The sequence below is a fragment of the Vigna unguiculata genome, chromosome 8 (genome assembly GCF_037176805.1).
Source record: "Vigna unguiculata cultivar grain cowpea cultivar isolate G323 ecotype 2 chromosome 8, ASM3717680v1, whole genome shotgun sequence".
NCBI lineage: Eukaryota > Viridiplantae > Streptophyta > Magnoliopsida > Fabales > Fabaceae > Vigna > Vigna unguiculata.
Genome location: NC_140799.1, coordinates 40,983,805 through 40,998,905, shown reverse-complemented (window position 1 = coordinate 40,998,905; position 15,101 = coordinate 40,983,805). Strand labels below are relative to the sequence as shown.

General features: G+C 30.5%; 1 protein-coding gene across 5 annotated transcripts; it reads left to right on the top strand.

Annotated features, from left to right (window-relative positions):
- The first annotated feature begins 8,100 nt into the window (after nucleotides 1-8,100).
- LOC114193644 (zinc finger CCCH domain-containing protein 18-like) lies at nucleotides 8,101-13,537 on the top strand. 5 transcript variants are annotated; one of them, XM_028083526.2, is made up of 8 exons: nucleotides 8,101-8,802; nucleotides 9,507-10,415; nucleotides 10,504-10,659; nucleotides 10,763-10,942; nucleotides 12,028-12,152; nucleotides 12,255-12,431; nucleotides 12,523-12,616; nucleotides 12,830-13,537. In XM_028083526.2, exons 2-8 carry the CDS (start codon nucleotides 9,523-9,525, stop codon nucleotides 12,864-12,866), a joined length of 1,662 nt encoding a protein of 553 aa, XP_027939327.2. In that variant the 5' UTR covers nucleotides 8,101-8,802; nucleotides 9,507-9,522; the 3' UTR covers nucleotides 12,867-13,537. The 5 variants fall into 5 exon arrangements, with proteins under 5 accessions (XP_027939327.2, XP_027939325.2, XP_027939324.2 ...); XM_028083524.2 differs by having other exon boundaries at nucleotides 8,105-8,802; nucleotides 12,034-12,152; nucleotides 12,905-13,537; XM_028083523.2 differs by having other exon boundaries at nucleotides 8,108-8,802; nucleotides 12,905-13,537.
- Nucleotides 13,538-15,101: the final 1,564 nt, after the last annotated feature.

The following is a 15,101-nucleotide window of genomic DNA, read 5'->3' as shown; positions in this document are numbered from 1 at the left end:
AAACACACATATATATAAGAATGTTTTCAACTAATTAACTTGCTATATACGCTGGTGCGATCCACTTTTTGTGGATTCAACGCGTTTGCCATATTGCATCATAAAACCAAACAAGTCAACCCTAAAAGTCAACTCTTAAACTTGCTCATACACTGATGAATTTCTCATATCTCACTCATCGTAATGTTATCTACCTCATGAATTCACTTGGTAAGTTTTGTTTTTTCTTTTTTTAATATTGAACCTGCTTCAGGAAAATGTTAAAAAAATAAATAAAATTGTATTATACATTACATATTTAAAAATTATTTTAATTTTTTATTTATAATCTAAAAGGGACTTTCACATATGACAATGTAAATATTTGTTTTTCAGTGTAATAAGGTGCGTTATTGCTTAACTCATCATTTCACGAGTTGATGATGTCATTATACGTAACGTGAGTTCTTCTCACAACCATGCATGTTCATGCAGCTTCTAGATGCTTATTTTTTATATATTATTCAAAAGTCAAAACCTTATTCAGTGTTCCTAGTTTTATTCTTTAAGAATGGTGAACATTTGGATACTATGTACGCTAATCATGTGACTTAAGGATGTACTTAAAAGATAACTAAACTATATATTACTAATATATATATATATATGGGACTTTTATGTAGGGTTAAGTATGTTTGTGTCCCTTAATTTTTAGTGAAAATTAGAATTAATCTCTCTTCAAAATTTTATATCAATTTAGTCCCTCATCTTTAATAAATGGATGAATTTAGTCTTTTTAACCAAATTTTGTTAAGTTTATTTGACATTTCAAACGCGTTTCTAGGTAAACATTAAAGTCAGAATTAGTTAAATGATGTAAACAACTCAAATACTTTTATGAAATGCGTTTAAGATGTTAAATAAACTTAAAAGAATTTGGTTAAAAGAACTAAATACACACAATTCCAAAATTGAGGGACTAAATTAGTCTAAAGTTTCAAGGAGGGACTATTTCTAATTTACACTAAAAAAATTAAGAGATCAAAAACATATTTAACCCTTTTATATAAAAAGTAGTTTAAATTAGTTTATATGTGCACTTAGTAAATTAAATCGAAAAAAAAATGCTTCATAATAGAACACGTATTTGATAATTTGATGTTGTGAGTGAAAGCTTGGTGAGGTGGATTTGAAATATACAGAAGGTTATGTAATGAATGCCAAGACAATTGATTGAGGAAGGTTATACTAAATTATTAATTAAGTATATATGAATAAGATCATTTAATTGAAGTTGATAATAAATAGAATGATTTGGGTGTTGCTGACTTTTGAAACTATTTTTTCTTAATTATGTGTTCACACCAACGGGAGGAATATCTTAATTATGTGTTCACACTAACACAAGATATATTGTTGAATGCTTTTTAATTTTTCGAAAGTCTTCAATTTTTCCTCCTTAGATCACCATTCCTTTGCTGGGTAAGACATCAGAACTCTAAGTTTTTAAATGAAAAAAAAAATCAAATAATTGATTTCTTTTGTTTCCGAAATAATTTTTTTATATTTTGTTGGTACTCTCTAAATTCAAAATTATCTTTCAAGGCTTTCGTTAATTTATGTAATTCTGGAGTGTATATTTTGCTAAGATTTTAGAAGATTCTTCAAAACTTTTCATAATGTAAGAAACTTTGAATATTCTATTTTATTTATCGATGAATTAAAATCAGTAGCAAATTATCTCTTCTAACACGCACTTTCGTTCACAATAATCCATTTATTTATTGGATAAAACGGCATATTATAGATTTTAATTACATCATCGTTAAAACACCCAGAAATAAACAAGTTATTTGAAATTATGCTAGAGTGTAATTGATTATATATTTTTTAAAAGCATGACTATTATAAGCTTATACATGTGAAAAAAATTGTACCTTTATTATCTGTTTATAAACCTTCACAATCTCTACTCAGAATGTGAGATATAAAAATTTTCATAACAAATATAGCACTCATTCTGGTGAAAATTATATATATATATATATATATATATATATATATATATATTCATTATTAATTGTAAGAGATACACAATGTAAATGTATCCCTTAATTCGAATTAACTGTTAATCTCATAATAACAAACAAAAACTGTGATTTTAGATAGTTTGGAATGTTTTAAAAAATTGAAATGAAACTTAATATATAAAATGTTCAATTTAAAGTAGTCAAATGTTCATTTAAGAAGCAACAACCAAACGTGTTATTTTCACCCTTTCAAACTCAATTTTGGCACTATATGATTGGTCCTTACTGGTTGACTTTGTATGATTTTTAAAATAACTTGTTTACCTCTCTGTATTATCTAATCAAAAATCTCTTAAATATATAATATCTTTTGTAATGGCGTTTTCAGAATAAAATTTCAGAAGCAACTTTCTAAATATATATTAGAACTTTCACATTAAGCATTCTCTGCTTTCTTCTGTTCTTCATGTTTACAGGTTCAGTAAAAAATGAAGATGCTGACACAATGACGATGATGACATTGACAGTAACATCAGCCATGTAATATAATAATGAATGATATTTTAATTTTTGTTGGGTTAAACATGTTTTTATCTTTGTGAATTTTGAAATTAGTCTATTTTAAAATTTTGGATTAATTTAGTTCTCAATTTTTTGAAATATGTAAATTTAGTCCTTTTAATAAAATTTTGTTAAGTTTATTTAATATTTCAGTGTTTCATTATAGTATTTGACTTAACATTAAAGTAAAAATATGTTAAACAGTATAAACAACTCAAATACAATCCTGAAATGTATACGAAACATCAAATAAACCTAACAAATTTGATTAAAAGGACTAAATTCACGTATTTCAAAGGATGAAAGACTAAATTGGTCCAAAATTTTGAAATAGACTAATTCCAAAATTCACTGAAAGTTAAGAGACAAAAACATATTTAACCTTTTTTTTTTCTTTTTGCTAGTACAGAGTACACTCAGTAATAATGAAAATACAAAAAGAAAAGAGAATTTAACAGCCCAATTCCATATTTGGACTAGCTAGTGGAATACCCCAATATTAAGTTTTTGCTTTCTGCACCCTTGTTGTTATCCTATTCCTTTCAAAATGACCAATTTACCTATTCAAATACCCTGAAAATGTGTTATGTTATGATTTGGCAAATGCACCGTAACATAAGAAGAAAAAAAAAATGAACCAATTGAGTAAAATACCAATTAGCTGCTACATTTACGGATCTTTGAACGAAAATGAATTGATGAAAATAGGTATAGTTTAGCTGTAATGCAACCTTATATTATACACACGCAGACGCATAGTCATCAAATTCAACACACTCACTCTCCTTTACTATTGCCACGAATTCATTTTAGTTTGTTTCTATCATTTCCACATTAGGTTCACAATTTTGCTTCACTGGGTCTCTTCTTTTCGGTGCCATAAAACATACGACAACGACAAGACAGAAAAAAGTGACAGCGATCGAAACACAGTACACAGCACGAAATTTCGAAAACATAAATCGTTTACAGTATGCAAACTTGCCTCATTGGATCAATATCTATCAACATCTGAGGATTGTTTGTACATTATTTTAATCTGGAAATAAAATGTTCGCCACACGAACATAGTTGCATCACGTGTTAATGGACCACACTCTTCAAAATGTTTTAGTCAAATAGACAGGTTGGTGAAGAGAGAGAGTATACTAGGTTGTGTATTATGTTTCAAACATGTGAGGTAACCATAAAAAAGTAATTTTGTTTAAGTCTCAATCAAATAAAAAATACATTGTTATTTTTTTTATATTATTTATCAAGTATACTATCATCACCGTTATATAGACCACGGGTATTTTATAATTTAGTGGAAAAATTGGAGGAAACCTTAAATATTAATTGTTTTGGTAATGTGCACAAAAACCAGATAAACAACTGAACATGCAATTAATGGTACACAATTTTCAAATTAGTCAAATAGATTTTAATTAGTGCATATTTCCGAGCTTTGAAGGGTATGAGTAATCCATTACTGAGTATGTTCCAATCCAATGATATTACTATGTGATTGGAAATAACTCATTATATTATAGAGGATTGTGAAGATATGACATGAGCTAGGTACCAAACAAGATTCATTCCATGTTCTAATCTAAGTTACAATTTAAGAGTGAGATTTCTATAATAAGATAATTATTGAAGGGAAGATTGTTGCATGTGACATCAATTATCCTGTAACGAAGGTCAAGTGGATCGAGTCACAATTGAATCGTGACGTTTAGGCTTGCGTTACACTCTTAAATAAAAAAAATTACACCTTAACTAATAACTATAGCTTCTGGCTAAATAGTAAGCGTTGTATTCCAATAATAAATTCAATCATTAACATGACAGATTATTTATTAGAAATTGAAATGTAAATCTAAGTCTATGATAAAATTGAATGAAGAAAAGATCCACAAAGATACTAATTTTAAGTTTTAAATCGAAAGCGATTACATTTATTTTGTAAGTTGATTTTTCCATAATGAAAAAATTCATCAATATTTTTTGTTTTATTTTAATTGAACACTTCATACCAGTAGGTTTATCTTTTAAGTACATTTTTTATTAGTGGCTCAAAGAAAATAATAATACACACTTGAAAAAATTTAAATAAAATATATTGCTAAAGTGAATATTAAGTTTTCAACTCTATTTTTTTTCTTATGCTAATATTTTTTCAAATCTCAACAACTTATAGTGTTAGGTGTAATTTTTCTTAGTATAATATTTTTCTTCCTAAGTCAGCATTATTTATGTTCTTATTTATGTGCAAGAATTACACACTTGTATTTTTTTTCTTATTTATTTTAAATGCAAAATAATTAATTATTAAAAGGCTGCGAAAGTACAGTAGACACTCATACAGTAACCCCATTACAAGATGCATTGTGTGTACCTAACTCAAAAACCATTCCCCCCAACTACAACGTATGCTAACATTCAAGTAAATCTTGATCCATGGAGATTATAATATGCATGACTTTATAAATAAACAAATGTTATAATTTGTATGATCAAAGTTCACTCATAAAAACATGTTTTAACAAAATTCGAAACATTATCTTCCACTATAGTCTAAACATTATTTCAATTTGCATATCTAGAATAAGATGAGAATCATTAGCCAATTATAAATAAAATATGTTTTCATTTCTTCCTCGTCTTAACAAGTAATTACACTAACACAAAATGTGCATTTCATTTCACCTCACATATTTGGTGTAAAGTTTATTAAAAAAATGTGCAGTGACTTTTTTTAAATAATCAACTTAACATTCCTTTTATATTTACATCTACATGTTCTTTCCTCATTCCCACTACAAAAGTATATATTGGACACTACAAAAATTGTGTATATTATGACGATTTTAATATGATGATTATTTGAAACCGTCACTTTTTAAAACATAATAAAACACTTTTTGAACCACCATATTTTATTTGTAATATAATGCGGTTTCAACTGCCATTTTACTAATAGTGGAAAAATGACATATTTTATTTGTAAAATATGTTAGTTTTAACTGTCATATTGTAATAAATCCAGTGTTAAAATTTTCCCGATTCGAATTAATTACATTAGTGAATAGTTGTCTTTGCACGAGAAACCATTTCCTGCATTTGCTATTTCCCAAATCATTCTATTGCCTTTGTATGAGAAACCATTTCCCACCACCATCTTTGCATAGTGTAATTGTTGAGATGTAGGTCATCGTCGTCGTCATGGACAAAAAGCATGGGTTGTCGTCTGTGGTTCTTCAATCGCTTTTTCTATTTGTTTGCGAAGCTCTTCGTCGACGTCGTTTTACGAGGGGATTTTCTGGTTTTAGGTTTTGGTAAGTTTAGCAAAAGAATTTTTGATTTAGGATTATGGTTTTGAATTTCTCATTATTCATTTGACTAATTTCTCGTTGTTCAGCTTGATTTTAGGGTTCAAAAGCAAAAGAATTATACGAGGGAAGTTGTTTAGCTTAAATTTAAGGTTTAGCAACATGTTTTGAAGGCTTCTACTTAGGGAAATTTAACGTTCGAATGCATTTAAGGTTTCATCTCTGGTGACAAAAATGGTGGTGGTTTGGGGTACTTTTTTACCAAGTCTTTGTCAGTAATGGACATCTCACAGAGAGTTCTTCAATCCAATGAGTTTCGTCGTTGGGATTTGCTTACCAAAGTTTCCATCTTTATTTGTGGTCATGGTTGCTTTTGGAGAACTCAGCCATGATTTTACATTAATGTCCCTTTTTTGTATTTAATGTTTATCAAAATTAGATTTTGTTTCCATCTTGATTCATCTTTTTACCAATAAAAAAATTATGATGAAATAATTTTTTTAGAACAAGTTTTAGTTTTTTGTGTTGCGTATCATGTGAATGATTTTTGACCAAATTGAAAAAAAGTTAGTGACTTATAAAGTTAAATTTAGGATAGAGGTTGGACCATTTAAAAAGAGATTGAGTTGTATAGGTTCAAGGATACATAACTGAAAGACTTTCAAACTTATGCTTTAACGGCCTTGAACTTGAACAACTCAATATTTTTTGTGATAGTTCTCTTAAGGATCCAACATGATTTTAAGTTGATAATTTACAAAGTTTGACATAAATTTATATCAATCATTTAGAAAAAATCAACGTAAAATTGTGTCATCCATTGCAACGTTCGACTTGTGTTAAACAAAACAAAAAAAACAAAATACATACATGAAAAGTTTTTTTTAGTGTTATTTCGTTAATCTTTCATCTACCAAAACAAATTAAATTAAGTGAATTTATGGTCCCATTCCTCCACTCAATAGTAAAACACATTCTAAGTATTTTGCATATTCTAATAAAATACATTATCTCATTTATATTATTTATATTTTTAAATATTCATCCACATTACATTGAAATATATTTAATGTAATTTAATAAATGTTATTCAACAGATGATTATTGCACTCTTCTATCATCAAATCTTTGAATACACCTACATTCTTTCTTGACCCATTATATGAATAGTGAACAAATAATATGTTAAGTTATCATTGACAACTCTTTCTTCTATAATACCTAATAAAACACAACTCTTTGATCTATTCCAGCTAATAAATGTCATGCAATATTCGAGAAAGCTAAAACTAATGAATAATAATCTTATTATCAACAAAAAAAATTTAAGCGACTTCTTAGAACAACTCAACGATAATATTTTATTAGGATTTTTTATTCAATATAAAAAATAACAAGAATTAATCATTTATTTTTCAAATGTTTTAATTATTGAAAATCACTAATGATGTTTAATAAATTTTTATTCTATTTAGGTTGTTTTTAAAACAAAATCATAAAACTTTCTTATTGAATGAGATTTTCAGTTTCATTGAGTGAAACTTATTCTAAAACAAACACACTTTTAAACATTTACAAAATCTACAAACTAACAAAAAAAAAACTAAAATCACACATATAAGCCAAAATGAGAATTAAGCCTAACAAAAAAAAAACCCACTTTGATCCATTATAGACCATAAAAATTAAGGTTTGAGTTGGCATGAAAGGATAAGATTTAGGAATATTTGCCTTTCATTTGATACCCTCCTTCAGGTAGGGTATAGCTATGTGTAAAATAGTAGTATAAGCAACCTTAGAATGAATTGCCAAATCAGCATCATTAAGATTATAAAATGACAGTGTTGGATGTTGTGGACCCTCTCAGAATTTTGAAGGGCCCCATTTACCATGACAAAGAACTCAACTTAAGGAGTGTGTGGACCTTTCACCAAGTTGGAGCTTTGTGACATTGATTTATGCAACTTTTAGTTTATAGTATTTAATATAAAGATTTGGAGATGTAGCATTGTCCCATCTGTGATTGTGTGTGTTCCCTCCCAAACAAATTGAAATGCAAAATGTTGCACCACAACCAGCCCTTTAAGCTTAGCCAATTTCCAAGGTCTACATTTTCCCTCCAATGGTCCCCCTTTACCATGTTTGAGTTTCTAAATCTTCATGATCATACCCAATGCCACACATTAAACCAGACTCCATAATTTTATCAATTTTTTAATGCATTAATCATGATTGTTTGGATAAAGTTTTGAATCTAAGTTTTGAACAGAGAAAGCTTAGATTTTTATTTTTTTTATTTTATACAAATTTTCGTGTTCAGCCTTCCTAAACATAATGGTTTAGAAAGAAATAGTTTAACTCTAAATATAGACAGATAAAAGTTGCAGTTATTTCTGTCACTAAGATTGCCGACCTTGCTGTGCAGTTGAGAAGTTGAAGTCCTAAATTTAGTACCACGTTGGATTTTCCGAATTATTGTTATTATTTTGTAAACAGAAAAGGAGAGTTAAGAGGGTGATACTGGAAATTGGGAAGTTCCAAGCAGTTATAGTCGACGATAATTAAGCAAAATATTTTGCCTCGAGTTCGTGACTATTCAACATCTGTGATTCTCTAAAGGTTTTAAATTTGGAAGGAAATAAAGACTGCTGCACAGTCACTGCTTCAGAGTGTGGAGAGTTCACTGGAGTTGATTCTGAAAGGGAAGAGAGATCCATAGATGCTGTCTTTGTCACTCTCTGGATTCTGAGCCTTTCCAGAAACCATTTCTCTGTTTTCTTTTGGATTAGGATTATACTCCTCTCTGATTGTACGTGAAGTTCCTAGTACAGAGATTAAGGTTGATGGAATGAGCAAAATATGAAAAAGTTCCGTTTTTGAAACATTTGCTGCACTGTTTATCTCCTGCTTTTTGATGGGTATGCAGCTTTTGAAGGTTTTTTGTTTTTATTATTTGTTTCTTCTTTTTATTTGGGGGTTGTATTGTACTTGATTTCGAGAACGGTGTTTGAGATTAAACCGACTTTTCTTTACTTTTCCAAAAAGAAAGGACCTTTAACCATCCATCTTCAAATGTCTGTTCCCGGTTTTTAATTGCAAATGCTGGTCAGTTTTCTTGTAATCATTTGTTTTCTGCTATGACTTTGTAATTTTCGGTATGTGATTAATGCATGTGGGTATTTCTGAGCGTGTTTCGTGCTCATTCCCATATTAGGAGCAAGTTCCATTTCTGGGCTGCATTAAAAATCCTTCCTTTTTCGGTGATGACAGAGAAAATTGAGGAAAATATAATGCACTGTGGAGTGTTTTTCCATTCCACGTATCTGTCACACTTCCTGTCTTGCTAGGTTATTTATAATTGATCCCTGGAACAGAGCCTCTTTTTGCGAAGGAGCATCGCCATTTTTGTTCAAGTTGGATTTGTTAAATCTAATGCTCCCAGTTTTTAAAGTTTTCTTCTTTTTTTTGTTTAGTTAATTCTTATGGTATGTTAGGTCCGCAATTTCGCTTTGTAAAATCAGGACTCTGGTTTTTCTTTGCGACGTGGTTGAGTTTCTTTGTACTTGTTCTGTGAACAGTGTTCACTCAATTTTGTTTAAACGGTAATCTTTTCCTTTTGCAGTGACAATATAAGAGTTATGGATATTTCTCACTATACAAGGATTGTCTTTGATAAAATTCATAAATTTGAGCCAGAGCATGCTAGAAAGATAATTGGCTATCTCCTTCTACAAGACCATGGAGAACTAGAAATGGCAAAATTGGCTTCGTACCCTGACTATTTCATCCGTGAAGTTGCATTTCAGGCCAAAAGGGAGCTTCTAAGATTGTCTGCGAAACCAGATATGCTTCCAATTTCACACATGGTCAACCCTCAACAAGGTTATAGCCATTTAGCAGTAATGTCTCCAAGAACTCCTACTACAACAAACTTTCAGGCTCCCCCTCTGTATTGGGATCCACAACCTGCTGGAAATATCAATTCAGACTTTATGGCAATGAATTACTTGGATTCTGTCATGGAGCTTCAGAAGCAGACACAACTGTGCAGTTTGGAGAATCGTGTAGATGCTGTAAAGACTGGAACTGTAGGGGTTGCCAATGATTACTATAGAGATGCTTCTGCTGCCAATTTGGGTGGAAAAGCTGGGAGAAGGTTTTCTGAATATCCAATGAAAGTTTGTCACTATTTCAACAAAGGATTCTGCAAGCATGGAAATAACTGCAGATTCTATCATGGTCAAGTTGCCCCTGAGAATTTATCTCAGATGTATGGAAATGATGCTAATAATGAGGATCATGTGATTTCTCCAGGGTCACTAGCACAGCTAGAGTCAGAAATTATTGAGCTTCTAAGATCAAGGGATGATGCAATATCGATTGCTTCTCTGCCAATGGCGTACTATGATAGATATAAGAAGGTACTGCAAGCAGATGGTTATTTAACTGAGAGCCAGAGACACGGTAAGTCTGGCTATAGTTTGACAAAGCTTCTTGCGCGACTGAAAAATAGTATTCGGCTAATAGTGAGGTAAAGTCTTAACTTTTTTGCATGTAATGTGTATTTAGTGTTTGATCTTTGTGATCCTTATTTGACTTTTTTTGTGGTTAAATTACAGACCTCATGGGCAGCATTCAGTGACTCTGGCAGAAGATGCTCCCACACAAATGCAGAAGGGAGAGTTTGCTCGAAATATCAGTGCTTCACGACAGATATATCTGACATTCCCGGCTGACAGCACTTTCACAGAGGATGATGTCTCAAACTATTTCAAGTATGTTACAATTTTTTGTTGTTGAAGTGCATGTTCACACTAGTCTGCTTTTGCAGTTGATTATTTGCACTAATGAACTGACTTTTATATGTTTCATTTGTAGCACATTTGGGCTTGTTGCAGATGTTAGAATTCCAAACCAGCAGAGAAGGATGTTTGGATTTGTGACATTTGCTCATTCAGAAACTGTCAAAACTGTTTTGGATAAAGGGAATCCCCATTGTGTTCGGGGTTCTCGGGTTCTTGTGAAACCTTACCGGGAGAAAGCAAAGATTAATGAAAGGTGAATTCCTTGTGGCTTCCTTTCATTTTCTTATTTAATTGAGGTTTTTGCAGTATTCTGGCTTCAAATTCTCATTTATTCTTTTAACTGTAGTTATTTGAAGTTCATGTTTCAAGATCAAAGCTTATAGCTTTTGGTTTGAAATGACAGCATAATTATTATCTGTAGTTAGCAAAATTTGATGAAATTTTCTTCCTTGATGATTCCATTGTTCTTAGTTATTCCTCCTTGGTGATTACACAGCCTCATATTTATCACCCATAATTTGAGGACCTTTCAGTTCAGTGCCTTCGATGTCATCTGTTAGTTGAACATTTGAAATGAAAAACTCAGTGATGATATCTTCTGATAAGATCTTTTTTGCCTTGATGATGTGGTGATCTCTCAATGTTTGGTCCTCAAATCAATCAGGATTGAACCTGATTGTCACAAACATGTCTCATTGGTGCAACTTCCCAAACCTCAATTTTTTGATGATACATTTTTTTGTCAAATTAAGTTACAGGTGGCTATGGCCATGGTTTAACATTATACTTCATTGGATCCTGCAAAAACACTTATTTTTCATAGATATAACATGTATCACCATAGGAATCCCAAAAGTGATATCCTTTCAGTAGGAAGTGCCTGTTTAATCTGAAATACAGTATCCTGCTATCTTACAACTCTAGTGTGACTTTTGTTGTCATATAAGAGACCTTTTCTTAGAAGCTCTTTAATATGTTTCTGGATGCAAATTACTGCATCGTGTGTCCTTCACTGTAAAAGAGATATCTGGTTGGTCTATAAAACTGCTTGGTCACTTCACTCTAAGTCAAGGCATACCAAATTACTAAACCACAATAATGAATATGCCAAATCATGCATGGAAGGGGAATTGATTAAGAACATATAAGGATTTCAAATGCATTCTTTGAACTGTCAAATACTAGTTTTCTCTCTCTGATTGTGTCGTTGCCTATTTTCTAAATGCAGAAGTAAGATGGACAGATGTAGTATCTTGAATCAGTATTTACATCTTAAGAAATCTTACATGCTACTTATATTCCTTTTTCCATAATACGTTTCACCTCATTTCAATTTAGATGCAGGAAGTACACCGATAGAATTGAGCATACGGTTTGTTATTCACCCCACTGTGTAGATACGGACTCTGAACTTAACTCCTCAAGTATGATGTCTTATTCAGAAGAGCATATAATTTCCCTTTGTAATTGATTTTCTCCTCCTTATTTAACGTTCTGATTTATCCCTCTTCCCTCTTGTGGTAGAAGATTTTGTACAATCTAATGCATAATTATAATTTATATAGCTCCAAGAAGTTTGGGCAATCATAGATCCTTTAGGAGGATGCTAATTCAAGAGCAAGAGCATGAACAGGCCCGGGAACATGAGAGGAGAAGCCTTGCACAAGCGCAGTTGTCCTCAAGATCTTTATCCAGCTCACCTCATTTTGGTTTCTCCTTGGAGGAGACAAAAGTTTCAGATGGTGTGAAAGAATACATTACATGTTTGCTTATCAACTTTCAGTATATTCTATCTATCGTATGACAGATTGATTGAAATAAATTATCATGCAGATCACTTCAATCTTCAGTCAACAGAAGAATCATTCAGTTTTCCACTGCATGCCAAATCCAAACATACAGACGACAATTTCTCTGATGAGGAAAGGTCTGCATTCATTTCTCTTTTCTATTACATTCTACTCTCTGCATGTTTTTTAATACATTAAGGTTTAATTTCACTCTACTATGGCCAATAATTTGTTGCTTGAATTTAATCAGGTATGCATCCATTTCTAAGATAGCTTTTGTTTTGTGAAGTAGAAAATGAGACTTGATGCAATTTATGTGTAGATGACATTATTTGTTTGCAAACATGCAGTTTGGCTGCAACCACATCTCCTGAAATATTTTGTTGACTAAGGATGATGTAATTTATGTTTTCAATTCTATCCAGCTATCAAGGACTCAACCTCCCAGACAGTCCATTCGCGTTTCCAATAGATAGTGAGATGTAAACAATCATAGTTTCAGATACATATACAAGAAATATAGAGTTCAAATAGATCAAGGCACGAGGTATCAGCTTTCTTTTGATACACAAGACAGTTCTTCCATTGAACTTTTTTCTCAACCAGTGCAGCAATTTAGTCAAAATTCCAGGTAGTACATACATGCTGAAGAAGACATTGCAAGAAGTTCCTCTTCACAAATGGAATTGGTGGCATTAACAAAAGTTAAAGGATACATGTAAGAAGGTTATAGCTTTTAACTACAGACAGGAGGCAGGTGGCAGAAGAAGCTTTGAATTTTAGAACATATAAGTATAGTTATGTTTTGTTTGATGAAGTCTTTAGTGGATGAAAAGAACTATTTTCTGTTGTCCACAGTTTTTCTTAGCTTAAAGAAGCTTTGAATTTTAGAACATATAAGAAGTATAGTTATGTTTTGTTTGATGAAGTCATTAGTGGATGAAAAGAACTAGATATTTTGTTGTCCACAGTTTTTCTTAGCTTAAGAACCTTAGAATCTGTCTATGACTAAGGGATGTATACTGTGAACAACTTCAATAAAGGTTTTTTATCCATCAGATGAATATTGTGTTCTAGTTTTTTATTTGGCACTCTTTTGATTTTGATGTAAACTTGATGCTACTAAGTCTAACTCAAATGGTTTTATCCCTAACACTTAGGCTGTGAAACTTTGTTTTAGAATTTCAAATCTAATGCTAGTTATGTAATGCTGATAAATTTGGATAAAACAGGTTAAGTGGAAAGGGATTGTGGTAGGCAATAATTAATTCATCTACGGTTTTAAAGTTAAGGTCCTTATAATTTGTTCTAAAATTTTAGTGAAAAAAAAAGTACTAATCTTATTAAGAAAATATTTGTGCCATTTCATAAAGAGGTTAATACGCCAGAAATACATATATTTTTTTATGCTATTTCTTCCAAAAGCTCAGTACTTTCTGGTAGAATATAAAAAATAACATGTATTTATCTATATCTCGATATATTTCATAATCTAGAAATATCATTTTAGATTATATTTTAAATTACGTAATTCGAGATATAATTATTGGAATATGATTGTTTTAGATTATGTCAGAATATATTTTAGATAATTTTGAATTACTCTGAAAATGTAATATGTTTTAACGTTGATCCTTTGGTTATTTTTTATATTGAGGGTGAAAAAATAAATTAAGAGGTGCCAGCAAGGAAAAATCTTGAGTTCTTCTTCCAAAAGTAGGTTTTTTATATTCAATATTCAACATTGTCATGGTTTTTCGGGTTGAATTTTTCTCTTTGTCTGGTTGGTAGAAAGAAAATAAATATAAATAAAAAGATTAAAAGTAAAGAAAAATTGAAAGTATGTTCACATTCTTATTTAATATTTTAAAAGGATGAATTGACATTTTGATTGTGATTGTGGTGCCTTTGATACTCAATCATTGTGATTATTATTCAGTGATGTAAACCACTTTTGACCATCTAATCTATAAATGAATTAAACTTTGAACGCTTAATTAGATATTCTCTTGAAAACGATTTTGGACAATAAGATTTGAATATTTAGAAACTTCTAATTAGAAAATTTAACCAGTAGATTGGCCATTTTAATTAAATTGATTCTCTTGTAACTTGCAATTTGCTTCCGTTATAACCCTCATTTTTGTTTTTCCATCTCTCTGATGGTTGATAATCAAAGATGTTTGAGAAACAAATAAAATTGTTTGCTTTGCATTACAATTTTTCTATTACCTATCCGGCAAATCAATATATATATATATATATATATATATATATATATATATATATATATATATATATATATATACAGGATAATGAACAAGCAGCGGAGAACCGAGTACATTACAGAAAAAATATGGAATTAGTCACCATGATAGAATAAAATGAGAAGTGCTAATATAATCTATGAATAATCTATTCCAACATTCTGCACTTAAAGAAAAAATACTGTTCTCTCACATGAACAATCTACCATTATTTGATTAAAAGATTTTCTATATATTCATTTTCCTACTAGTGAAAGATGATGGAAGTGATATATTACACTAACTGAAAATGTATAACATCTAATAAACCAGGTAGAAGGTATTACAAGAAATTGAGAGAATAAGAATGTTATTT

What these genes read in the sequence shown, in the direction of transcription:
- LOC114193644 (XM_028083523.2), top strand. Translation starts at nt 9,523, where the DNA reads ATGGATATTTCTCACTATACAAGGATTGTCTTTGATAAAATTCATAAA. An exon ending in AAAGCAAAGATTAATGAAAG is followed by an intron (nt 10,943 to 12,027) that starts GTGAATTCCTTG and finishes ATTTCAATTTAG; the next exon opens with ATGCAGGAAGTACACCGATA. An exon ending in GGAGACAAAAGTTTCAGATG is followed by an intron (nt 12,432 to 12,522) that starts GTGTGAAAGAAT and finishes ATTATCATGCAG; the next exon opens with ATCACTTCAATCTTCAGTCA.